The sequence below is a fragment of the Arvicanthis niloticus genome, chromosome 6 (assembly GCF_011762505.2).
Source record: "Arvicanthis niloticus isolate mArvNil1 chromosome 6, mArvNil1.pat.X, whole genome shotgun sequence".
NCBI classification, from domain to species: Eukaryota; Metazoa; Chordata; class Mammalia; order Rodentia; family Muridae; genus Arvicanthis; species Arvicanthis niloticus.
In genome coordinates this window covers 100,714,760-100,741,362 of record NC_047663.1, presented here as the reverse complement: position 1 = coordinate 100,741,362, position 26,603 = coordinate 100,714,760, and the positions used below count along the sequence as shown (strand labels likewise).

The window sequence follows — 26,603 nt, the reverse complement described above, 5'->3', positions numbered from 1 at the left end:
TATTGTTACTGTGACTAGCACCATGTGACCAAGTACAGACTATTCCTAAGGTAAATGTGATTTAAGGATTACATTCTGACTCTGCCAGGGCCAGTTGACTAAAACATGCACGGTTTAAAGATTGAGCTGTAAGAAACATATTATTCTGAAATCTTCTGAACAAGCTAACATTTTTGTAGGTCAGAAATGATCAAATATTTGCCATTTCATTTAGTTCCACTTCATACCAAGCCAAGTCTTTCCCCCCAGTATCACTGAGCCTGGGAAGGACCTGAAAGGAATTTACTCTCATGACATTTAGCATCTGAGTCTGCGGTGAACACCTGCAGTGACACAAACCTCTCACTTGGGCAGCACAGATAAGGAAGAAAGGGCAGATGTGTGCTTACAGAACCAGGCCTGGCTCCATGCTCCACTCCACTACCCAAATCTCCATCCCAATCTTGGTCTTGATGAAGCTTTCAAGTCTGTGGTAAAGAAAACATCCCTCCTCCCTGCTACAGCCTAAGGCAGTAGTTCTCAACCTTTTTAACGCTGCCAGCCTTCAGTACAGTCCCTCCAGGTTGTGGTGATCCCCTACCATAAAGTTACTTTCATTGTTACTTCACAACTGTAAATTTTTACTATTATGAATTGTAATGTAAATACCTGTTTTCCATAGGTCTTAGGTGTCCCCTATGAAGGGGTCATGGGCCCCACCCCCACCCTTACCTCCACCCCCACCAAAAGCATCTTGAGAACAACTGGCCTAAGGTGAAACTAATAATCTTGCCACAAACGTTGTCAGACTATACAGTGCCATCAAATGGACTGACATTCCAACATGTAGACAAAGCTAACAAGTATGTTCATTCCTATGATAAATACCCCTTCTCAGTGCAGAAGCCAACAGGGTCTCAGAGTTCCCTCAGCCAGACCCTCCTGCCAGCACCCAGCAGGGAGCTGGGAGACTCCTGAGTGAACAGCTGGTGTTTACTCTGGCATCCAGGCCATTCCTACTCAGGGGCCATTCCTGGAGGGCTGGAGAAATAGCTCAGCAGTGAAGAGCACTGACTGCTCTTCCAGAGGTCCCAGGTTTAATTCAAGCACCACACAGTGACTCACAACCATCTGTAACTCCAGTCCCAAGGGATTTGTCATCCTCTTTCAGTCTCTGCAGATACCAGGTATACACATAGTACATAGACATACATGCAAGCAAAACAGCCATACACATAACAGAAAAATAAACTTCATTTCATACTTCTATGAAATTGTCAAAGAATAAATTAAATTTAAAAATTAAAATCCCAAGTTCCTTCTAATCCTCCACTGTCCCCTAGAAGCTTCTGGCTCTTAAAGCCCTGGAGAAGACCCTTAAAGCCATGTGTGAGGAGACCTAGTCAAGAAGCTGTATTAGGGCTGGGGATGACTTGGAGGTAGAGCACTTGCTGGCATGTGTGGGGCCCGAGTTCTTTGACCAGCACAGAGAAAGAAGTGGCAGTTTTTCCATTAAAACACACACACAAGAAAAGTGCCTGGAGTCACATGGAAAGAAGTCTTCCAACACCCATCATACCTGAGAGCCAAAGCAAACATCTTCAAAGCTTACAATTCATTTCTTCTGTCCTTCTGTCTTCTTTCAGTAGACTTCCTACATCAATATGTGATGGACAGCTATCATAAGCTGAATGGCAAGCGGGCAACCACAGCCTGTATTCCCAAAGGGAAGGGTTCCCAGAAGTACGTGAAATAACATCCTCCCATTGGGCACTCCTCACAAACAACAAGGCCCATGAAATGCTCAGGCTGGGTAATCCAGGAAAGAGCCTGGAGGCCCAGAGAAGGGGCATGATTCCTAACTGGACCTTGAATGCCAACTTACTCTCAGGCAGCCAGTCCAGGGAACTGAGAGCTTACTACATTCCAGCTACACCACTCCTGGTTATAGTTAATCCCCAATGCCAATGTGACTAGATTTAGAGTCAGTTTAGAAGCACAGCTCCCGGTGTACCTGTGAAGGTGTTTCCAAGTAAAGTAATTTAGGAGGAAATGCCCACCCTGAGGTGCACAATCTCATAGGCTGGAATCCCAGACCAAATAAGCTGGCCAGAGCTGAGCACCAGCATTGACCTGTTGAGTTCCCTGACTGTGGAAGATGCTGGGGAGTGTGACAGGAACAGCAGACAGGTGGTAGAGAATCCACATTTGGGTAGAGTTCTGAAGCAAAGCCCATTGTCACAGGTGAAAAGGTGACTCATGCACCTTTTCAGATGTACCCTGCTGTTTTGAAACCTCAGATGACTTCATTAGCTGTAGATCTTGGCAGATACCAGGAGGGAGGAGGAGGAGGAGGGAGAGAAGGAAGTCACGCCTTCTAAGTTGGGGTCTAATAAAGCTGGCATGTTTGGTACTGGAGATTGTTAGGGAGGATCTCCAGAGAAAGACAGAGAATGTTCCATGTCAGGCAAGTATGCTGAGGATCTGACTACAAAGGGGGAAAAGGGAATAATATGTTTTGTGAATTAAAGCTCAAAAAAGCAGCAGGCAGTGGAGACCTGAAAGCAGCTGCAAGACTGCTGTCTCAGCATGGCAGCCAACACTCTGTGGAGGTGAAGTGTCTCACAAGAACAGTGAAGGTGGCTACCTGCAGCTACACACCTTACAAATAAGACCAGAACTTAGAAATGAGGGGGTGCCATATGGGAGAAGGCAAGGCTTTTGAAACCCCAACTTCAAAATCAACCTGATCACTAAATGGGCACTACAGAAAGACAATCCTACATCCTCACCCCTCAGTATTTGTGAGGGACCATTCCCAGAACCCTGTGCGTGTAGAAATGCATGACACTGAAAGCCCTCGTATAGGCTGGTGTAGTGTCTGTGTGTTATCTTTGCACATCCTCCCATGAACTTCAAATCTTCTCTGAATTGTTTATAATGCCCACTAACTGTAAATGCTGGCCAGACGGTTGTTACTGAGTATGCCTAGGGAGGTTTGTACATGTTCAGCACAGATGCATTGCTGGGCATAGAACTCAAGACCTTGCCCAACTAAGCACATGTTCTACCACTGACCTGTATCCCCTGCCTTTCTAATATGTTTTTGTCTACAGCTGAACTCACAGATGTAGAGCTGCCAGATACAGAAGAGCTCAAGATGGGGTCCAACTCTAGTCCTAACATAGCCACAATGTCTAAATGTCATGATTAGACATGAAGTACCCTCATGACTGATCCCCAGGACAGCAGATGCCCTAGGACTTCTGGGAAATGAATGGATCAAAAGGGATGTGACCTCATCAAAGCATTGATCCACTAATGGACATGTAATTGGGTAGCACTACTGGGGGATTATAGAAACCTTAGGCATCAGGGCCTAGTTGGTCACAGGTCACTGGAGCAATCTTTGAAGGACACACCATGCCCCTTGTCCCTTCTCAGGAGCCCTTTCTGCTTCCTGGAACAGGAGTGAGCAGCTTGTACCCTCCATGCCTCAGATACAGCCACTGGGAACTGTTACCTCTGAAGCCATGAGTCAAAGTGTTATCTTCTTGCAGGAACTGGAACACTAACACACTGCCTAGGGCACTGTTATTTTCCCTCTCTGAGTCTGTTTTATCTTCAGAAAAGGCATGATGCTACTGCATTTAGGTTGTACTAAGATGCAGTAACAATACAGCAGCCAAGCAACAGCCAGTGATGACCAGTACTCTCCACTTTCTCTCTCTCTCTCTCTCTCTGTGTGTGTGTGTGTGTGTGTGTGTGTGTGTGTGTGTGTGTGTGTGTGTATGTGTGTACCTGGTACCCAACAGAGACCAGGAGAGGATATCAAATCCCCCGGTAGTAAAGTTAGAGGCATATATGAGTCACCTGACATAGGTGCTAGGAATCAAATTTGGGTCCTTCGCAAAAGCACTAAGCGCTTTAAACTGTTCAGCCATCTCTCCAGCCCAGAAATTAACTTTCTTAATTCTACTATCCAACAATATCTTTGAAAAAAATGTACAGTGTGTGTGTGTGTGTGTGTGTGTGTGTGTGTGTGTGTGTGTGCACGTGTGCTGGCACACACTTGCCGTGGCAAGCATGTGTAGATTAAAGAACAATCATGAGAGTTTGTTCTCTCTTTTTACCATTTGGATTCCTGGGGTCAAATTCAGGTCATCAGGGGCCACAGCCAGAGTCTTCACCTGCTGAGCCTTCTTTACAGCAAAAAATTAAGTTAAGATTTCACATAAGAAAAAGTGCAGCTGTTACATAGGAACACATTCATCTGACATGTTCAGATGCCTCTCAGGAAATGTACTCAATCAACTCCTACAAATGGCATTATACTCAAAGATGAAGAAAAGTAAATACACATATATGTGCACACATTTCACAGACAGGACACCCTGGTCAGGACAGGATAAGCACTTGTTAATTAACTCTGCATACCAGACCAGGACTCAGAACAACTACTAGACAGAAGCTTCGAGTTCACCAGACTCACCAGTTTGTAACTGGTTTCTTTAGTCTATTTGTTTTTGAAACAGGGCCACACATAGCCCAAACTGGTTTTGAACTTGCAATCTAGCCAAAATAACTTAAACTGATAATCCTCCTGCCTCTACCTCCCACATGCTGGGATCACTACACCCAGCTCTCCTGTTATTCTTTTAAGGTAATGTTTACTAAAGACACAACTTCTGTGATCGCACCTGTGATCCCAACACTGGGAGAATGGGACAAGAGGAGACAGAGTTCTGGACAAGCAAGAGCTCTCCAAGCAAACACTCTGCTCACATCTGTAGACCTAGGTTGGAATCTGAAATCACCATCATGAATTTACAAGCCTTCAGATCCTTCTAACGCAGGTAGACCCTAAGTTCCAGAATGAGGTCCCCTGTTCTGACAAAGGGTAGATCCCTTAATCAGACCTTGAGGGGAAACATCAGTTAACACTATGCAACAGTGCGATGCCAAAACACATGTCCACACTCTAAGGTCTGGCAGGCCCAAATGGCTGGTGCAACTTGGGGCAGGTGGACACAGAAAGTTCGTAAGTTCAAGGCCAGACTGAGCTTCATAGCAAGACCTTACCATAAAAGGAAAACAAGGGCTAGCAAGAAGCTAGGGTGATGGCTCAGCAGTTAAGAGCACTTGTTTTTCTTACAGAGGACCAGGATTCAGTTCCCAGCACCAACATGTGGCTCAAAATCATCCGTAACTCCAGTTCCATCCTCAACTCTCTTCTGACCTCTGAAAACAACAGGTACACACACATGATACACATGTATACATGAAAGTAAAACACTAACATGTAATATATCTAAATAACTTAATTTTCAAAGAATTAAAATAAATAAATTAAAAACAAGGGCTGAAAGATGGCTTAGCAAGTAAAGAGTTTGCCACCAAGTCTGACAACACAAGTTCAATACCCAGAACCCACTGTGGAAGGAGAGGACTGACTCCTACAAATGGTCTTCAAATTTCAGTGCATACATACTACACACACTAAATAAATAAGAAGCAACCCTTCTGCCCTCAAAGCTCACAGGCATGGAGATGTCGTGGACACTGAACACCCTCTACAGGACAACAGGACACACGTTCCTTGGGATACAAGATCTTTCCAGAACACCGTTTAGGTGCTATGGCTGTGCATGAAGAAATCTGCTGAGCTTAGCCATGGGAATGAGCTACTCAAACATCTCCAGACAGCTCCCACGGTGCATGGGGTACAGACAAAGTATTCTTGGGCCCAGGGGCTGGCATTAGAGATAAGAGGGACCATCACAGCTGTCAGGCTGTGCAGATATATCAACAATCAATACAGCCAAATATCCCTGTGGGCTCAGAGCTGGCAGTGTGACAGAAGACAGATAAGAGACTCAATAAAACACCGAGATGCACAGCTTGCTAGATGTTCAGTGTCACAGAGGGAAACCTAGGAAGGGAGAGAGGGCAGCCCTCCCCTGCACCAGGCTCTGTGCACTGCTCATGCTGGTAAAGTTTCACAGAAAAGAAGAGACAGATGGGGAAGGGGAGGCCAGGCTCACAGGCTGAGGATTAGATACTTATCAGGCAGGATGAGGACTGAGGAAGAATGTCTTCTGGTCTCTCCTTGGGCCACAGGGCACATGACATCACAGAGCAATTCCAGGAACACTGGACACCTGTGACCTCAGCTGGGCCAAGTGCATGCAACCAGCCAACATGAGAAATATGGACAACTTGTTAGCCTTTTCTGGGCCACAAGTGTCACTGATAAGCTTAAGGGCTTTCCTTCACCATAAAAGGGACACATGGGAAAATACATTGAATATATTAAACAAATATCAGGAAATATTAAAATCCTGTTATTATCCTGAAAAATACTTATGTTCAGATCTTGGTGATATAGAGTGGAGGGGGTGATTTTTGCTGTAATTTTTTGCTTAAAATCAATGTGTGTTCATATACTTTTATAGCTTGCTCTAGTTACTGCTGTGGCATACGTCTGTTTACTACAAACATAATTTCTATTACATTTTACTATGTGTCTATCTGTGTCTGTGTGTCTATAGCTGCACACATGCCATGGCAGATATGTGTCAGTCAAAGGACAATCTGCAGGATCTGATTCTCTCCTCCCACCATGTAGGTCCTTAGGATGTATCATCTGGTGTGCGACAGGTGCTTTTACCTGCTGAGCCATCTCATGGGCCCTACATGCAGAATTTTTAAATTACTGCATATACATGCACTTCCTACTTAAAGGAAATTCTGTGAATATCACTTTTTGCTTCTTTGCTATGTTTGTGGAGTTAGGAATTGAACACAAAGTCTCATATATGCTAGAAGTGGGCTATTTTTGTTGTTCGTGGTGGTGGTGGTGGTGGTTGTGGTGGTGATGGTGATGGTGATGGTGGTGGTGGTAGTGGTAGTGGTTTGGTTTGAGTAACAGGGACTAAGCTGCCTATGCTGGCCTTGAACTCACAACATAGCCGAATGGTCCATGAACTCGTGATCCCCCTCGGTAGCTGGGTTACAGAGCTGAGACACGGAGCCTGGTTTGGACATCACTCCATCTTGTAGATGCACTGTAAGTGATACCTATTTTCTAATCACTGAGTATTTAGGTTTCTGAGCTTTCCCAACTGTAAATCATCATGGAAATAACCTTATATAGAAAGGCACTGCAAGTAGAACAGATGTCTAGAAGGAGAAGATAGGAAAGTAGAAGCATATCACTAGGCAGTGGCTATCCACCCACAGTGGAAGCTGTCACTGCCCCTCCTGCTGCAGAGGCAGACCCAGCAGCCTCCATTTCTTGGCACCTTTTCCTTAATGGTGAAGAGGTTTTGAAAATGGCCTATTATCTAGGCATGGTGACACATGTCTGCAGACCCAGGGCTGGGAGAGCTAAGTCAGCAGGAGGTTGAATCCATTAACAGTGGAGGGGGAAGGGTGAGATGGGTCAGCAGGTAAAGACACTTGCCACTGAGCTTGTCCACCTGAGTTTGACCCAGATGCCAAGATGGAAGGAGAGAACCAACTCCCGAAATGTGTCCTCTGACTTCCACACGTGTACTGTGGCTTGTGAGCACTTGCACTCACACTATAGTAAATTTTTAAAAGTTTTTTTTTTAAGAACAGCATGGGCTATGTAGTAAAACTATGTCTCCAAAGGACAACTAAATAAAGGATTTAAGGAAGAGGAAGAGGAGGAGGAGGAGGAAGAGGAAGAGGAAGAGGAAGAGGAAGAGGAAGAGGAGGACAGAGGAGTGATCTACTCACCTGCTGTCCGAATCTGAGGCGATCTCCTTTCTCCCTCCAAAGCGGATCTGGCACTGCAGAGAAAGAGACTGCTGAGGTGGGTCGGTGGTGGAAGGGCAGCATCACAGAGCAGCCACACATACGTCAGATACATACAGCAGGGACAGAGGCCAGAAGGGCCTTGGGAGAGTCAGAGTGGCCCAGGCCCTGGGGCTTCACAGAGGTAAGAAGCCAGCATGGCATCCCCAGACTCCTCTGTAAGGAAGCCCTGGTCTCCCTCTTGACTCAGAGAAGTGGGTGAACTAAGCAGACAGGAATGCAGGCACCACAGCGACTCAGAAAGCAGCAGCAGCAGCAGCAGCTGGAGATCACAGCGCTCTTGCTGATGGCACTGAGAACCTCTCTGTCTCTGTGCTGATGACTCTTCTTGACAGAGTACTAAAGAAGGTAAACTGTGTCAAAGGACAGCTACCTGGGTGAGGAGTTCCGCCAGGCTGAGTGGATGGGAAAGCAGTCTTTTGAAAAACAGACCTATAAAGCGTATCATCCACCGTGCCCCTGACCTTCACCATCCCCCACCACCTCTTTCCTTGTTGTTTGCTCTGAGCCAGCCTCACTCTGTAGCCCTGACCAAATGCAGCAGTCCTCCTGCCTCAGCCTCCCAAGTGCTGGGATCACATCGTACACCACACTCCCAGCTCACTATTCAGGGTAAAGACAAAGAGTCTCTGCTTATGGATAGCAGACCTCCATGATACATAGATTTAGGATTAAAAATTACACATAATCTAAAAAGGACACTATTATCAGAATTCATGACACAGTACACACCCCATGTACTTTTTAACTATAGGCAAATGATAGACATATCAATAAATATCAGTAAAGCTGGCTGCAATTTAAGAAAAATGTAACAGTTCAATTCATCAAAATAACACAGCAGCTCTGAGCAGAAGCCCCCATTTGTGTCTAAGTGCTACATGGAAGCCACTGGACCCACTTCCCTGCCCTGCCCCTTCTTTCATTTTCCAGACTAAGCACAGACCAAACTCTACCCATGTTAACACATGCAACTCATCCAGCATCCCTGTGCAGAGGGAAAGCTAGACTCCAGGGAAAAAGAGGAATGTCTTAGGTTTATAAACACATTGACCAAAAGCAGCTTGGGGGACAAAGGGTTTACTTCATCTTATGTGTCCACATCACAGTGCCTCGTGGAAGGAAGTCAGAGCAGGAACTGGCTCAGAAGCTACAGAGGAAGACTGCTGACTGGCTGACTGCACATAGCTTGCTGCGTCTGCTTCCTTGCAGCACCCAGGACTACCTGCCCAAGGGTGGCACCGCCCACTGTGAGCTGGGCCTCCCACATCAATGATCAATCAAGAAAATGCCCTACCGACTTGCCTTCAGTTAATTTGAAGGAAGCAGTTTTTCCAGTTGAGGTTTCTCTTCCCAGATGACTCTAACCTGTATCAAGCTTAAAATCTAACCAGCGAAAGGATGCTCAGAAAGTCTGGCAGCTGAAAAGAGCTGGAACTGCCTGGACCCATTCACCACATCAGGTTCCCTCAAGTTTTGGGGCAAATACTGGATTCTCTGGGCCCGCTTCAACATTTAACCCATAACCTGTTAAACTAGTCCCCCCTTATAATGACATGGAAATAAATGTCAATATTCTCTTCCTAAAAGGGGGCTCTTCGAGTCTCAGGTTTGGCTCCAGCTCTCTTGCTTGCTGATCTTGGAGTTTCCTTCCGTGCCCTGACTTCTACAGTGGAAACAATGGCAGGAACTCCTCCATTGAGAGCCAGGCACACAGTGGACACGTGAGGACAGCGAACATTACAGTGTCAGGCAAGCCAGTGCCACAGCCAGCAGCAGCAGTAGCAGCAGCCTCGCAGGAAGCCAGCACAACTACTGGCAACTGAGGCTCCTGGGTGTGGCCGTAGGCCTAGGGTCTTGCGTTTGCACTTTTAGGGTCCTAAGTCCAAGCCAGCACCTCTGAAGAGCTGCCCTAAAACAAGTCTGCTGGGAGCCAAACTCTGCAATGAAGACAGTCAATGCTGAAGGATGGAGTCCCCTGAACACTAATGACTTCCTCCATCCCCACTCTCACTGCCTTCCCTGCTCAACCATCTCAACTACAGCTGAACATGGTGGTACATACCTGTAATCCCAGGATGGGAGGCTGAGGCAAGAGTTCAAGGCCAGCCTGGGCAACCTGTTGGTGATACCCAGTCAAACAAGCAAACATACAAAACCATTCCCAGACACAAAATAAGCCTGTGCACATAAAAGGGAAGAGGTGACATCACGCTGACTATGGACACTCACACAAAAAGCTGTGGTATGTGTCCTTACCTGCTTCACTGCATCCAGCAGCCGCTCCAGCAGGAATTGCCTTCTGTCATCGTTCTGCGACCCTAGAATACATGGGGTTTAATTACTTCTATTGGACAATTAGACTCTGATTAAGACTTTCTGACACGAGATGCTGAACATAATGGCACATGCCTTTAATCCCAGCACTCCCGAGGTAGAGGCAGGAGGATCTCTGTGAGTTTGAGGCCAGCCTGATTTACAAAACTAGCAAGTTCCAGGATATCCAGGACTAAATAGAAAGACCCTGTCTTTAATAAAATAAAAGTTTCTGACATCTGACAATCTACTGCAATAACTGCAATGTACTCCATCAGAGGAAAACTGTTTTCCCAGACTTAATGAGTGTGTCCTGAATGGTCCTGATTTCTCTGCTGTGATAGATACTACTGGTACTGCAGGAAATTCAACAGTGTCCCTGGCCTCTATCCACTGGGTGCCATTAGTGGCACACACAAAACTGAGTTGGCTTCACACACTGTCAAATGTGTCCTGGAGAGTAGGGATCCCCTTGACAGCCAGGAGTATAAAATGGCAGGTGGTAGAATACTTGCCTAGTATGCACGGGGCCCTGGGTTCAGCACTTCATGAACCAGAATGGTGGGTACACCTGTAATCCCAGTCTTGGAGAGTGGAAACAGGATGATGGGGAATTCAAGGTCATTCTCAGCTACGCAGGGAGCTGGAGGTCAGTTTGGATTACCTGAAACCCTGTCTCAAAAATGAACAAGCACCAATAGCTTAACAATGAGAATCAGGCAGGAGTGTGCACTTGGAGGCTTCTGGTAGGCTACGCCTTATGAACCGGTAGGAAGGGCCTCAGCCTTCCTCCACCCTCATGCCTGAGTCTTATGCATTCAGATGAAGCAGAACAGTCCTTTGTCCATTAAACCACATGCCTGGAGGAAAAGCCGAGAGAATCGCAAAGGCGCCCTCCTGGGTGCTCCGAGTTGCTAAGTTCTCCAAACCTACATAGGTGCTTGAGCTATTTTTTGCAATCAAATGAATTCCCAAATAATTCCCACAAGAACAAAATACACGCAATTTTTATTAAAAAGGTCTGGGGAAAAGGACCTTCAGCAATAGACAGGCCACTGACACATGGTATAGACGTCTGTCCACAAGAGGCAAGGTGGCACCTATCAACAAGTTAAGTCTGTGGATAACAATGCCCCAGCCACAGAGCAGTCACTCTGAACAGGGATGGAATTGCTCCCCAGGGGCTTCCATCCTGGGTCACAGCAGGAAGAGTGTGAGAGAAGTGAGAGTGGAAGGTGTGAAGAGTCACTTTCTCACGGAGGAAGAGTCAGTGCCTGAGCACACTGAGAGTGACGGAGACAGGAAGGAACAATGAGGAAGGACAGAAGCCACGGAGGCCAGCACAATGTATGGGTTCTCTGCACAGGTGACATATGAGCTGAGCCCTTTATAAAGAAAAGCAGCAGTCATAGAAACACATGGAGGGGTCTGTTCCAAGCAGAGCAAGCAGCTAGGGGAGAGGATGAGACAAGACAAGCTCAGCTTCTGTCTTCCAGGACTAGAGGGCAATGGGCAGGCAGAAGGACCACAGACAGGACTAGAAGTTGACTGGGGTGGAGGTGGACAGGAGGACCATCAGACAGACTGGCACAGCAGCCAGTCATGGATGGTCCTTCCCAGCAGGCTACAGGCTAAGAATCTGTTTTAACCTGGACACTAACTGGTCCAAGTGTGATTTTGATGGACAACATTGCCCCTCCAAAGCCTGTGCTGGAATCACATCAAGATGGCTGCCTTCCTCGAAGCCTGGAGGTGAAACAGAGACACTCAAGAAAACAAGTCCTATCTTGTACCTCACTGGTACAAATTGGTATAATTATGCTCTAATTGTATTTTGAGAGAAAAGTGTTATTTTAACAGGAAGGGTGATATGTAGGAGGAGCTAAGGTGGGAGGAGAACGGAGAGGAAGAGAAGGAATAAGGAGAGGAGGAGAAGAAGGAGAGGAGAAGCTAGGTGATGAGAGAGAGAAAGGGGTGGGGGTAGTAGGGGACATGGAGGCAGATGTTCACATGTCTCCACCAGTCAAAGATAGTTGATATATCTAGGTTGGGTATTGGGTTACACTTCTGATTGAGCATTACCAAACTTATAAAGCCTTTGATTAACATTTTAAAGAAATTGTATAAAAGCAAAAAGGAAAAGGGGGCATGGGATAGGAGTTTTCTAGGGAGGGGAAATGGGGAAAGGGGATGGCATCTGAAATGTAAATAAAATATCCAATAAAAAATAAAAAGAAAGAAAGAAAGGAAAGAAAGAAAGAAAGGAAAGAAAGAAAGAAAGAAAGAAAGAAAGAAAGAAAGAAAGAAAGAAAGAAAGAAAGAAAACAAGTCCTTTTTCTGGAAGAGCCTTTGATAAGGTCAAGCCTACGCTGCATCCTCATCAGGCAAGAGAGCATCTGGAAGCATGTCTCCAGGCAGTGCAGATCCTTCACAGCTGTGCTTCTCCACAACTCTCTCTTCACTTAGCAGAAGGGGTGCTCTCTGCCCATCCCCCTAACACCAAAACAGAAGGAAATTACAGCTTTCCTCCTTCCTTTTTCCAAGCTCTAGACCGAAGGATTCCTCACACTGGACACTGACAACTAGAAATGACAGTTTAACCATAAAAGTGCTCCTACTGGTTTTTTTTCTCATAACAGAAATTTATGAGACTAAAAAATAAAAAATAAATAAAAAGAAAGAAAGAGGGCTGGATAGATGACTCAGTGGTTAAGAGCACTGACTGCTCCTAAGTTCAATTCCCAGCAACCACAGAGTGGTTCATAACCATTTGTAATGGGATCTGGCACCCTCTTCTGCTGTGTCTGAGGACAGCTACAGTATACTCATATACATAAAATAAGTAATTCTTGAGAGAGAGAGAGAGAGAGAGAGAGAGAGAGAGAGAGAGAGAGAGAATATCTATCCTCTCACTAGACTGTCATTCAACTAGTCAGCTACTACTACTGTGTGCACTTGGAAAGGTATGTATGTTTGTGCATGTTCAGGTACATGTGTGTGCATATGCATATGAACACCAAAGGTCAACCTAGGTGTCATTCCTCAGGAGCCATCTACATGGGCTTGTTTGTTTGTTGTTTGTTGTTTTGAGCAGGGTCTTCCCCTGGACCATAGGTTTTAGCATTAGGTTAGGTTGGCTATCCAGTGAGCCCCAGGGGTCCACCTATGGACGCCTCTTCTGTACTTCACCATGCCTGGTGTTTTCACATGGTGCTAGGCATCTCAACTCAGGTCCTCATGCACCCTGTGAAAACACACCCCGAGGCTGAGCAGGTCTCAACTTAGAGCTCGATCCCTGGCTGTGGTCTCCACAGGCATGAATCCCAGTGAGACTACCCTGATCTCAGCAGGGCACTGTGGCCATCTTATCCCTGAAAAGATATGAAAAGAGAGTCTCCAGGGTACAGGACAAACAGGTGACTCCAAGGCCACAAATCAGCAGCAGGAAGTAGAGAGAGAGGTCCCTGGCTGTGAAAGGAGTAACACTCAGCAGGAAAGTCACAAGACATAAGTCCTCATCCTAGCCAGGACACTTGCTGGCCATGTGACAGGGCAGTCACTTCCCCTCTCAAGACACTGGCTCCTTCATGATGTTGTGAGCTCTAGGCCTGCAGTATCCAAACAGAAGGATCCTGCACAGACTGGCAGGCAGAAACACAAAGTGTTTCCTCACCGTCTACAGTGACAAACCAGAGAATGTAGCACACTCATGCTTACACACACATCAAAGCCCCAGAAGAGCCCTCCAGCTCCCAGCATCACAACCACACAAGAAGAGTATCAAGTTAACACTACCCCAAGTCCCAACTGTGGGCCAGGTCAATAAATGACCAGTCTACACCACCCTTGACCATGAAAGGAGAAAGGGCTCACTCAAGAAGTAGAACTAAGGCTGGGGGGGAAAGACATTTACATTGGCACCACATCTGTCTGTGACCCACCTGTAATAACAGCCCACTACGAACCCTGACCCATTGCAAAGTTACACCCCAGAGGTGAACCCTGGTCTTCCTGCCATCTCCAGGGACAACTTCAGCTAACAGCAGTTTGGCTCAGTGATGGAACACTTTTCCTGGGTTCCATCCCCAGCACCCTAGAGAATGCCTCCATAGCTCCACATATGATACTACATGGTCATGTGAAATGCCACAATCTAGTTCAAATGGCACCCTGTGGCCTTTCTTTGTCCTTGTCCTTTTAGAGGTAATGTTTAATGTCCTGTTTAGATTCCTAATAGGTTCAAACCATGTCCTACTGCCACCTTGGCAACAAGATTGAGCAAGTAGAGCTTGAGTTATCTCCTCACACCGGGAAGGAGCAGACAGATAAACCCAATCCAGTCTGTGGAGGTTAGGGGCAGGAACAACTCTGTGGATGCAGGGTTTCCTTTAGGTTATGAACACGTTTTTAGAACAGGACAGAGGTGCTAGTCACACATTATAAATGGTGCTGGTTGCTCAACTTTAACTCTGCATCATACTGATAAAATATTTTATGAGAAGGCCTGCCACAGTGGGTAGGATGGGGTGGGGGGGAAACTATTTCAAGGCAATCAAACAACTACAGGAGGATTGCTCCCAAGGAAGGAGCACCAAGCAGCACTCTGAACTCCCTTTTATACACTTCTAGTTTCCTAGGGAGAGCACCTGTCTCTCTGGTGGCCAGGATCCTCATAGAAAGGCACATAGTGCTTAAGTATGAGGGTTCAGGAACTGTTGAAAGACCTTACTCTGAAGTATGTGTCAGTAACCCTCACACCCAGGGTCAATTCCTCTCCCAAGGGCAAGCCCTCATCTAGCCCAGGTAGGTCAGGAACTGGCTGGGCAGAGGATGATCCTGGTCCCCATTCTATCTGTAGCATGCTGGAATTGCAGACTTGATGTGTCTCCTGCATGCTAGGCCAGCACTCTCCCGTGAAATACATCCCTAGCCCCTTGGAGACTTTTTATTGACTTGTTTGCTTGTTTGCTTGTTTTGGACACAGGGGTACTGGCTAGCCTGAAACTCACTCTGTAGACCAGGCTGGCCTCAAACTCACAGAGATCTCCCTGCCTCTGCCACCCCCCATCTTCCCCTCACCCCCCAATGCTAGAATTAAAGGCAAATACCGCCACAGTTGGCTTTTCTTTTTGTTTGTTTGCTTTTTGTTTTTCAAGACAGGGTTTCTCTGTGTAGTTCTGGCTGTCCTGGAACTCACTCTGTAGATCAGGCTGGCCTCGAACTCAGATCCGCCTGCCTCTGCCTCCCAAGTGCTGGGATTAACCGTGTGCGCCACCACCGCCCGGCACACAGTTGGCCCTTGTTCCTTATTTTTGTTTTTCGTCATCATGAATTAGAGAAGCTAGGCTTAGTGGTGCACATTTAAATCCGTAAACTATCCCAGGAGGATTGTCATGAATTTGGGGTCAGCCTGAGCTACACAGTAAGTCCTAAGTCAGCTAGAGCTAGACAGAAAGACCCTGTCCTGTCCTGTCCTCTCCCTCTCCCTCCCCCTCCCCCTGTAGTGTAGAAGCAGTAGAGACTAAGCACGCTGCTGAAGAGCTTAAAGTGCCCAGGGCAGACCCAAGAGTCAAAGGGGCAACAACTGAAAGACTAAGATCTAAAGCTCTGTCGGTGGGGTCTTACCCTACGATCAATACTCCCCTTATTTCATTAAGCATCGGGCTTTTTTTTTTTTTTTTTTCAATCTTTTATCTCCTAGAGGAGGTTGGTGGTCTCCTCAAACTGTACAAGCAACAACAACAAAAAGAAAATACCAAAATAAACAAACAAACCTTTGTACCTCTCTTTGTCCAGCTTGCTCCCTTTCATCACAGACCTGCCTATGAGTGAGTCCCAATGACCACTGAAACTAGCCTGTCTTGACATTTCTGCCAATACCATGAATCCAAACTCTTCAACTTGGCCTCAGGCAGATTTTTAGGACAAGGGCAAAAAGCAAACCTATTCTTTGCCAAAATATCACACAAACACACGCACACGTGCACAAACACACACACCTAACATCCTTCCCCTCTGAAACTCCTGAAGCTGGGACCTGCAGTTGAAACCACTCTCAGCACTGCTGCCTTCCACACTCCTCCTGGGATGGCCCAGTGAGGCCCATTTAAAGCACTCAACTGCTTTTCTGGTCCAAAGTCCTCATTCCACCAACAAGCAGCAGGGTCAGGCCTGTCACAGCAATACCCCAATCCTGGTTTCAGTCACTGCTCTATTGCTTTGAAGAGATGTCACGAGTAAGGCGACTCTTACAAAGAAAAGCATTTAACTGGGGGCTTGTTTACACTTTTAGACCACTATTATTGTGGCAGGGAATGTGGTCTGGCACAGTGCTCGAGAAACAGCTGAGATCTACATCCTGATCCCCCTGGGGGTGGGGGTGGGGCTGAAATGGGCTTTTGAATGTGACACATTTGCTCCAACAAGGCCACGCCTCCTTATCCAGCTAACCCTTTCAAACTCGGTGGTAACTAAGCATTCAAATGTATGAGCCTGTAGGGACCATTTGTATTCAAACCACCACAGTCATTTGGACTGTTTGCTTTAAAAAATAAAAATAAAGTTGGAAGAAAAAGCAGAATCTCAACTATATAAACATAAACAGAAAAAAATGTAACAGGCTTGGGGATATCTCAGCTGGTAGAGAGCCTGTGTCCACACTTGAAACTCAGAGTTTGATCTCCAGAACCGGTTAACCATGCATGGGTATACCACACTGTAAGTGCACACTTGTAATCCCAGCACTAGGAATTAGAGGCAGGACGATCAGGAATTCAAGGACCATCCTCAGCTTCATAACAAGGTCAAGACCAGCCTGAGCCACTTGAAACTGTTTCAGAAAAGAAAGATAAATGGGCTGGAGAGATGGCTCAGTGGTTAAGAGCACTGGCTGCTCTTCCAGAGGTCCCAAGTTTGATTCCCAGCAACCAAACTCCGCAACTACCGGTAACTCCAGCTCTAGGTAATCTGATGCCCTCTTCTGGCCTCTTTAATCATGTGATGCATAGACATATATGCACCAAAAACAAACAAAAACTCCATATACATAAAATAAATCTCAAAAGTGAATTTTTCCTCCCCAGGGCAAGAAGGGACCCAGGCCAGCAAGCAGGGGAGCTGGCAGAAGAAGCACCTGGACCAGGCCTGAGGGCTCCCGTGTAGTCAGAGCCAGGAAAAGAACCCCAGACTTCACACTGCCTGACCTCTCACCCAAACACAGCCTCTTCTCTCTCAGCCCTGCCAGCTTCTCTGGAGCAAAGCCTAAGCAAATTCTGTCCCATTAAGGTTTCTGCTCAGACATCACACACACACACACACACCCTAGGAGGTCTTCCTGATGCCAATACTAGTGTTTCCTCCACACAGACAATTTACCAAGATAGACTACACAGATAACTCTAGGCTAAGTTTATGATACAGATCTGGCCCACCAGATTCACAAGGATGAGCTACAGGATAGTTCCATAGTCAGCCAACCCTGACCTTCTCCTGGAGTACTCCTGACTTGGTGTCACTTTGACAGGATGGCAGCCAAGAGCTACTGGTAGCCCTCTTGCCTGTGAAGGAGAAATGAACAGAAGCATTGTCCTGCCGACTCCCTAAGAACCTGGATCCAGGTAAGCAGAAGCCAGAAAAAAATGACCCTAAATCTTTTGATTATACAACTCTACCTAGTCCCATGTTGCAGACTCAGCTTAAACAACTCCTGCCACATTCCACCAAGAGAGACTGGCTGATGGATTGCCAGCATCCCAGCAAACTGTTTCCCTAAGCTGACACCACTTCAACTGGCACCAATGTTATACAGACTTTTGCTGAGTGAAAAGGGACAGAGCAAGCTGCCATCCAAAGAGTGTTTTGATGGCCTGCCATTACTGGGCCTCACCACCCTGGCAGCATTTCATACTAGTACAACTAGTATGATTGCACAGAAGCAATCAGTGCCAGCTCTGGGAAATCACATCAGAGACATAAGGCAAAGAGAGGAAGGCTACTGTGATGGCTTGAATAGGTATGGCCCCAGACATACGTGCTTGGACATAGGGAGTGGCACCATTGGGAGGGGTGGTCTTGTTGGAGTAGGTGTGTCACTGCAGAGATGGTTATATGTGGGATCCAGATAGAGAACTCTCAGCTCCTCCCCCAGCACCATGTCTTCCTGTGTGCTGCCATGTTTCCCACCATGAGGATGATGGACTAAACCTCCCAGCTGTAAGCCAGTCCTAATTAAATGTGTTCCTGTATAAGAGTCGTTGTGGTCAGGCTTTCTCTTCACAGTAATAAAACCCTAAGACAGCTACCCTGTCCTGCACACCACTGTTTACAACATGGAAGTAGAAGAAAAGGAAAGGAGGAGAGAGGGCTAGGTGAGCCTCAGTGCGATCCATAGATAAATGTGTGCTATATGCAAACGGATTACTGCAGGATAATTGTGCGGTCCACAGCCCTGACCAATGTGCAGTCCATGGAGCAACGTTTTATCTGGAAACGTTAGAGACGAAAGCAAAACAAAATTCTATGGTAATGATAAAATGACCTGGGCTGGTATCAAGGGTTTCTCAACCTTGTTTCTTTTTCCTTTTGTTTTTAAAGAGTGTGTTTCATTTATCCCAGGCTCTGATCCTCCTGTATCCCACTCTGAGTGCTGTGCTGGGGTTACAGGTGCACACCCCACTCGTGGCTTATGTAATGCTATCGTGGAACCAGAGCCTCGGGCAAGCTAGGCAAGTGCTCTACCCACTGAGCCACAGCACCATACTTCATTCTTTCTTTTAATGTCTTCATTTCAGGATTCTTTAGGCATTTTCTCCCTTTGAAACACTCTCACTGTGTAGCCTTAGCCTGAAATTGCTACATAGACCAGGCTGGCCTCAACTCACAGAGCTCCATCTGCCTCTGCCTCTGCCTCTACCTCTGCCTCCCAACTGCTGGGATTAAAATTTGCGACACCACACCTAGCTTTACTCCAAAATTTCAAGAGTGTTAGCAACTTGGCTCTCATTAGGTGGCAGTCAGAACCTATGCACACAGCAGCAGGAGTGGTCAACAGCATGACTCCAGACCACTGCCTGCAGAGGTGTTACACCACTTCTGACATTGGAACACTAACATTCTCCCATAATTCAATCCCTATGACATCATGAAGAGGAAAAATATTAATAGCCTCTGAATGAAACCACAAACATTCTTTTTCCAGTCACTATTTCAGTTCATTCCAAGAACAAATCACTTCTGGACAGGGCACAGCCAACAACAAGGAGAGACCTATGACCTTCAACCTTCCAGAAAAATAAGAAACTGCCAAGATGTACACACATAAGGAGCAGCAGTGATCTCTCTTGGCCAAACTGCTCTGTCAGGTTCAGTGACTACTTGGGCCCTAACTTTCCTACCCTTTTGAACTGGGATCCCAGCATTTTCATAATGATAGGGTTCCTGAGAGTTTCTGATGAAAAAGGCACCAGGGACTCTCATACATCCTTGGACAAAAGATAGTGCTTGAGAACAATGACTCTGCTTTCCCATGGAGAGCAAACATGCGGGCTAGAAACTAGAATCCCTTGGCTTCTGGAGGCCAGCAGTAGAGGGCTCCTGTCTACTGAGTTCTCCAGGAAACCATCTGACCACTCCCTCCCTAAGAGACACTTGTGTGGGTCTTTTCCTCCTGGCATTTTGTTTACTTCTACAGGCAAATGTAAATCTACATTTTGGCTGTGTTGGATGTATGTTTAGCTGAATTGAACTATATATTTTACATATAATTCTATACCCTGAATAGTTTTTTTTGTTGTTGTTGTTTTTTTTCTTTTTGAACAGAGCCTCATGTAACCTAGATTGTCTTTCAACTCTCTATGTGGTCACAGATTTACTTGAACTCCTGATCTTCCTGCCTCCTGAGTGCTGGGACCACAGGTGTGCAGTACCAAGTCCAGCTTATGTAGGGCTAGATATGGAACTCAGGATCTCATGCAAGCTAGACAGACACTTAACTAACTGAGCCACAGCATCCTCAGCTCCATCTTGTTCTAGCAGAACACTGACATTTCAACTAATGTATACACAGTGACTTGTGAAGAAGAAGTCTATGCTCTTCTTCTGAACAGTGCTGAGGTTCTTTATGTGAGGCCATACCACATGGTAGTTACACATTCCCCATCAATGGGCATCTTCATTGTTTCTGGCCTGGTAACAAACTATTATCTAGTGTGTGCATCACACTTCCTGGATACTTGCACGTAATGTTCTCAGCCCTGAACCCATCTTCCTTCTGTTTCTACTCAAACACTTTAAACGCAAGAATAGAGCAGAGACTAGTGGCTAATTTTTAGGATGGACAAGAAACTGAAAAATATGTTATGCTATACCAAAAGGAAACAATCAGTAAAATCCTGCAAAAAAAAAAAAATCCACAGGCCAAAGGAGCAGGTGTCCTTCAAAGACAACTGCAAAGAGCTTACAGGATGGAACTCTTAGCAGGCCTCCCTGGAGAGGCTGAGGCAGTAGGGTCTCACTGTAGGAAGTAGGAAGATCTGGACTTTGAGGTCATCCTCGGTTACACAGCATGACACTGTCTTCAAAAAAAGATACTGTAGGGCTGGCAAAATGGCTCAGGGAGTAAAGGTGCTTACTGTGCAAGTCTGAAAAACTGGGTTTGATCTCCAGAACCCACATAAAGGTAAATGGAGAGAACCAACTTCACAAAGTTGTCCTCTGACCTTTACATGTACACCATGGCACCTGTGTACACACACACACACTTACATATTCATACACATACACACTCACAGACACACACTCACACACACACACACACACACACCATTTTTTTAAAAGATACTGTAAACATGTCTCAGTCGGTAAAGTGCAAGCATGAGAAACTGAATTTAATCCAAAGGACCCACATCTTTAAATAAATAAACTAGCCACGTGTGGTGGTACATGCCTTTAGTCCCAGCACTGATGAGGCAGACCTCTGTGAGTTCCATGCCAGCCAGGGCTACATACTTGGGACTTTGTCCCAGATAGATTAGATAGAGAGATAGAGAGATGATGGATGGACAGGTGGATGAACAGGAATGGTAGTGCTTGTAATACTGGTGTTAAGGAGCCAGATGGGCAGATGCCTGAGGATTGATGGCCAGCCTAGCTTAACTGGAGAGCAACAGGTTCAGTATGAAATCCCATCTCAAAACACAAGGGAGAAAGTAACTGAGAAAGGCAGAAGTTGACTTCTGACCTCCATACACACAAACACACAAAGACACTGTGCCTCAAAGGATGATGTCATAGATAAATAGATAGAGATAGATAGATAGATAGATAGATAGACAGACAGACAGACAGACAGACAAGAAAGTCATGCTCAGCCTGGAGGTTCACAGCTGTAATCGTATATCACTTAAGAGGTGGAGACAGGAGGATCAGGAATTCCAGGTCTGCTTCAGCTACACAGCAAGTTCAAAGCCAGCCTGAGCAACATAAGACCCTATCTCAATAAAAGAAAGTATGAAGATGGTTCACAGAATGGGAGAGAAACTTTGTAAGCATATTAATAAAAGAATTATATATGGAAATGACACAGAATTCTGGCAGCTCAACATTAAGAGACAAATGGTTCAATTGAAAGGTGGACCAACGGTAGTGAAGGATCAGAGGCTAAGAGCACTGGCTGAGCTTCCAAGGTCCTAGGTTCAATCCCAGTACCCACAAAACTGGTCATAACTCTAGCTCCAAGAAATTAGATACCCACTTCTGATCTCTGAGACACCCAGGCACACATGTGGTGCACATGTATACATGCAGGCAAAATACCCACACACATAAAATATTAAAATGAGAACTTCCATGGTCAGATGATATAAAAAGATATTTCTCCAGAGACGATATGGGCACAAGAGGCTATGCTGACAAAGCAGAGTCATTAGGAAATGCAAATCAAAACCACAAATAAGTGTCACTTCACACCCACACCAATGTGGGCTACCATGGTGCCCTGGGACAGAAGAGCACATTAAGACTCCTCAGCTAAGCCAGGCGGTGGTGGTGCACACCTTTAATCCCAGCACTTGGGAGGCAGAGGCAGGCGGATTTCTGAGTTCAAGGCCAGCCTGGTCTACAGAGTGAGTTCCAGGACAGCCAGGACTACACAGAGAAACCCTGTCTCAAAAAAAAAAAAAAAACCAAAAAAAAAAAAACAAAAGCCAACAACAACAACAAAAAAGACTCCTCAGCTGCTGCCATACAACGCAGCGAGGCCACTCTTCTCCCCATAACCCAAGAAGAATGGGAACTGGCGGCCCACACAAGACTGTATGTGAGTTCCACAGCAGCATCCTTCCAAGAGCCAAGTGCACACCATCCAAAGCCCAACCGCTGTAAACAGACAAGGTGAGCAATGCCCGCACAACAGGACCACAGGAAGGATAAACTATGGGTTAGGCTGCTCCATAGCTGGACCCTGCAGACATTAGACTTAGTTAACAAAGCAAAAGTGCTATGATTTCATTTACATAACATACCAACAGTAGGAAAATCCAGAGTGCCAGGCACACACTCCCACACTTGGGAAGTAGAGGCAAGGGGAATCAGAGGATAATGGCTATCCTGGGCTACATACTAAATTCCTGGACTACATAATACATTATCTCAAAAGAATAAGAAAACAAAAATTCAGAGACAGAAAATAGATTCGTTGCCTAAGACTGAGCAGAGAGGCAGAACAGCGATTGCTAATAAACCCAGACTCGTCTGGAGTAATAAAAATTTTCTAATACTGATCATAGTGAGGTTTGAACAGTTCTGTCACAGCACTAAAATAAACTTTTAAAATCTCTTTCCTACACCTCTAATCCCAGCACTTAGGAAACAGAGGCAGGTAGATAGATCTCTTAATTCAAGGCCAGCCTGGTCTACAGAGTGAGTTCCAGGACAGCCAGGGCTACAGAGAAACCCTGCCTCAAAAAAAAAAAAGAAAAAAACAAAACTAAATTCTCTTTCAAAGAGAGCTAAATTATTTAAAAGAAAAGTCACCCTTAGATCTGAGCTGTGAGATTACACCATAATAAAGCAAAGACTTAAATGTAAACATTAGATGGTTTGTGCTATTAAGACATCACTGGTTTCTAACAGGATTACAAAATGAATTACTGTTTAAACATAATAAGAGATATAAAAGTATTTGCAGTGGCATGGTACCTGGAAGAGAGGTGGGAAGCAGGCAGGGATACAGATGAACTAGCAACCAGCCGTAACCAAAGAAGTGAGATAACAGAGTTCATTATACAACCTCACATTTGCAGTGTCTGAAGTACTACCCCCCCCACCCCTTTTCTTGAGTTGGGTGTCGGTTTTAAGACAGGTATACACAATATATCACCGGTTGCCTGGAACCTGATCTAGATGCCTGGCTGACCTCAAACGTGTCCACACACAATCTACAGTTGCGAGTGTTGCATTGACAGACTCGAGCCACTGCCACACGCCTGGCAGGGAAATCTGCCTGAGAAGAATGGAAATCTCTCCTGCACTTAATTTCATTAAGCATCAATTATCAATCCCAAGGCAGGTAGGATGGGGTCATTCTTCAACCACAGTCTTCAAGAAGCAAAAGTACCCCAAGCTTCACAGTATAAAGCACATTTTTAGCAGAATAGGCCTGGGTTTGACCTGCACTCTCCTTCAAACCCTTCTGAATCAATGACACGACTTCAAAAAGGAATAAACTCCAAATCCAGGCTGAACCCTGACACCGCACTTAGTTACAGCAGAAGAAAGGATCTATATGAAGCACACGTAGTAGGAAAAGCCGGATATGGCGTGTACTCTGCACGGGGGAGGGGAGGCTCCTGCCTCCAGTTGCTCTTTCCAAAAAGGCCATTTGATCTCTTTCACATGCTTTGTTTGGCTTTAGACCTAATGATTTTTTTAAACTTCCTGAAACTTCTCTTAAATTGTTATTACATTTGTCTTTATTTATTTTGTGTATCTACATGCATGCCACAGTGTTTCTGTGGAAATCAGAGGACAACCTGTAGGAGTCAGCTCTCCTTCTATCATGTGGGTTCCAGGGCCAAACACAGGTCAGCAGTTGGCTACAAAAGCTTGAGTCAGAGTTTTGATACTAAGTGTCTTGAAAGATAAACTGGTCAATTTCCTTTGGTTTCTCAATTTCAATTCCTCCTCTAATGAAAGCAAAAGAATTTCTACTCCAGACATCTGCGTCTATGATGGGCCCTTTGGCCACATTAAAAGGGAAAGGTTAGGACTGAGGGTGTCTTTGGTGAGAGGACACAGGCTCAGCATACATGAGGCTTTGGGTTTACTCAGGATCACAAAGTATTTCAGGGTGCCTGATTCCCACCATTGTCGCAGAGGGACTAAGAAGCAAGCCTGTCCCCAGTCTTCACTCTGCTTTTATGGAACAGTAAACAGTGAAGCCTGTTAAGGGGCTTAACATCAGTCAGTTAGCTGAGCATCCAAAACTCATTACTAATCTAGGAGGCAGATGCTATTGTGTATCCTCGCTTTGCTGCAAATTCCACTTGGCCGTTCTAACTTACACAGCTCTAAAGGCTGGAGAGATGCTCAATCAGTGAAGTATTTGCTGCTGAAGCAGGAGGACCTGAGTCAGGACCCCCAGACCCACACCTGGCATGTAGTACATGCTTATAACTCCAGGACTGGTGGGCTGAGGCAGACACAGCAGGATTTCCAAGACACTAGGGCCAGACAGTCTAGCAGGAATAGTGAGCTCTGGAGCCAGTGAGAGACCCTATCTCAACAAATAATGGAGCAATTGAGAAAGACAGCCAAAGTTGATTTCTGGCCCTCCTACACAAGTGCACGTGCAAACACACCTGCATGCACATACACGAGTGCATGCACACATGTGCACGCACACACATACATACACACACATACTAAATTAATTAATTACAATTATACAGTTTTATGTGGTAGAGCCAGGATTTGAACCCAGTACATTGGGCTCCATCACTTTTGGTGGATGCTGGCACACACATTTTTGGTATCATTAGTGTTCAAAGATCTGAAACCTTAAATTAGACTCAGTAATTGGCTTTGGCAGATGAAGATAAACTGAATTCCCCCCCCCCCCATCAGTCCCCTCCGTAAGACCACAATTCCATAAACCTTGCTCTTGAACAACAAAAAGCATTTAGCATTTTTTTAAGATGCACAGAAATAACTTAAAAACTAAAAATAAAAGATTGTTCTTTGCTCCCTTTGCCCTGGCACCCTCTCCACCCCATGAAATACCTGAATGAAAGTCTAGAGGGTGGGCGCAGGGACTCTAAAATTCAGCTGCACAGTGAGAAAAACCAAACTATGAAGGTAGGCGGGTCCTCCTAAGGGAATCCAGATCCCTGTGTCCAGCAGGAGAATCAACAGCCAACACAAGCCTTTTCTGAGTCACTCCCATCTCCACACGCAACACCCAGGAATGACTTAGCACCAAAACATCATCAGGACTCTTCAGAGGGAGGCTTGAAGACACAGACTCCGACAAGGGACCAAACTTCAGTATCTCTGAGCACAAGCGGTCCACACACAGCTTCCTCTCCCTTCCAGCCTCCCCACACGCTCCATCTCCCTGCTGGTGGTATTGGCTTGGGCAACGCATCAGCCCCATTTAGGTTCAGCATTGGGCAAGAGGGAAAGGGCTGCAGGACACTACCGGAGACTTCAAATGATGAGCTAGAGGAAGAAATGGAGAGAACTGGAGCATGAACCAACAGCCCAAATACAGAAGGCACAACCAGGAGACAGACGCTGAGAGGCTAATGGGCCAGCTCTGGGGACACAGGTGCAGGGAATAAGAGGGAGAAAGACAAAGCTGCCCTAACACTGAGACCTCTGGGGACCCGGAGCTGTCGCTCTGGTTTGCTGTGTGTGACAGAGGTGTCGGGATCTAGAGGTGCTCTTTGCCTTCGGAGAAAGAGGAGTCACTGGGGATAAGAGACCTGGAACAGAGAATGACTGAAAACCAGGGGCTGGTAACTGGAGCTGGGTCCCAGGAGGGACACGGGAGAAAGGGACTGAGGCAAGTACCAGAGATCTGAGAATCCGGGGTGTGAAAACCTGCCAAGGGGATCGGCGGGCTGGGAGGGTCTGGGGGGGAATTGGGGAGCAAGCTCTGCTCTAGGAGTTGGCTGTCACTGATGAGGCAAAGGGACAGGAGCGTCAGCCCCGGGACAGTGGGAGCGGTGCAAGAGACTCCGGGCCAGGGCTAAGCCTGCGAGCGACCCCGCGGGGGTCTGCAGGGTGTGAGGACACCCGGCCCGAAGCGTGCGGCTGCAGCGGCGCCACTGGGCGGGTGACAGCAGCGGGGCCGCCACTCACCGCTCATGTTGCCGCTCCCGGGGCCACCGCCTGCCTTGCTGCCGCCGCCGCCGCCGCGTCTGCAGCCGCCGAGCTCTACACAGGCCGGGAGACCGCGCGCCCCGCCC

The 26,603-nt window shown here is 46.3% G+C and overlaps 1 protein-coding gene across 2 annotated transcripts in view; it reads right to left on the bottom strand.

Moving 5' to 3' along the window:
• Snx29 (sorting nexin 29) overlaps positions 1–26,590 on the bottom strand; it is a 389,041-nt gene extending 362,451 nt beyond the window's left edge. The window contains exons 1-3 of one of the 2 annotated variants that reach the window (XM_034506447.2): positions 26,497–26,590; positions 10,081–10,142; positions 7,744–7,796 (exon numbers count right to left, since the gene is read on the bottom strand). In XM_034506447.2, coding sequence (XP_034362338.1) covers positions 7,744–7,796; positions 10,081–10,142; positions 26,497–26,503 — 122 coding nt within the window. In that variant the 5' untranslated portion in view covers positions 26,504–26,590. The remainder of the gene's footprint in view (positions 1–7,743; positions 7,797–10,080; positions 10,143–26,496) is intronic. The other variant, XM_076937433.1, reaches the window with a different exon arrangement.
• Between the last annotated feature and the right edge of the window lie 13 nt (positions 26,591–26,603).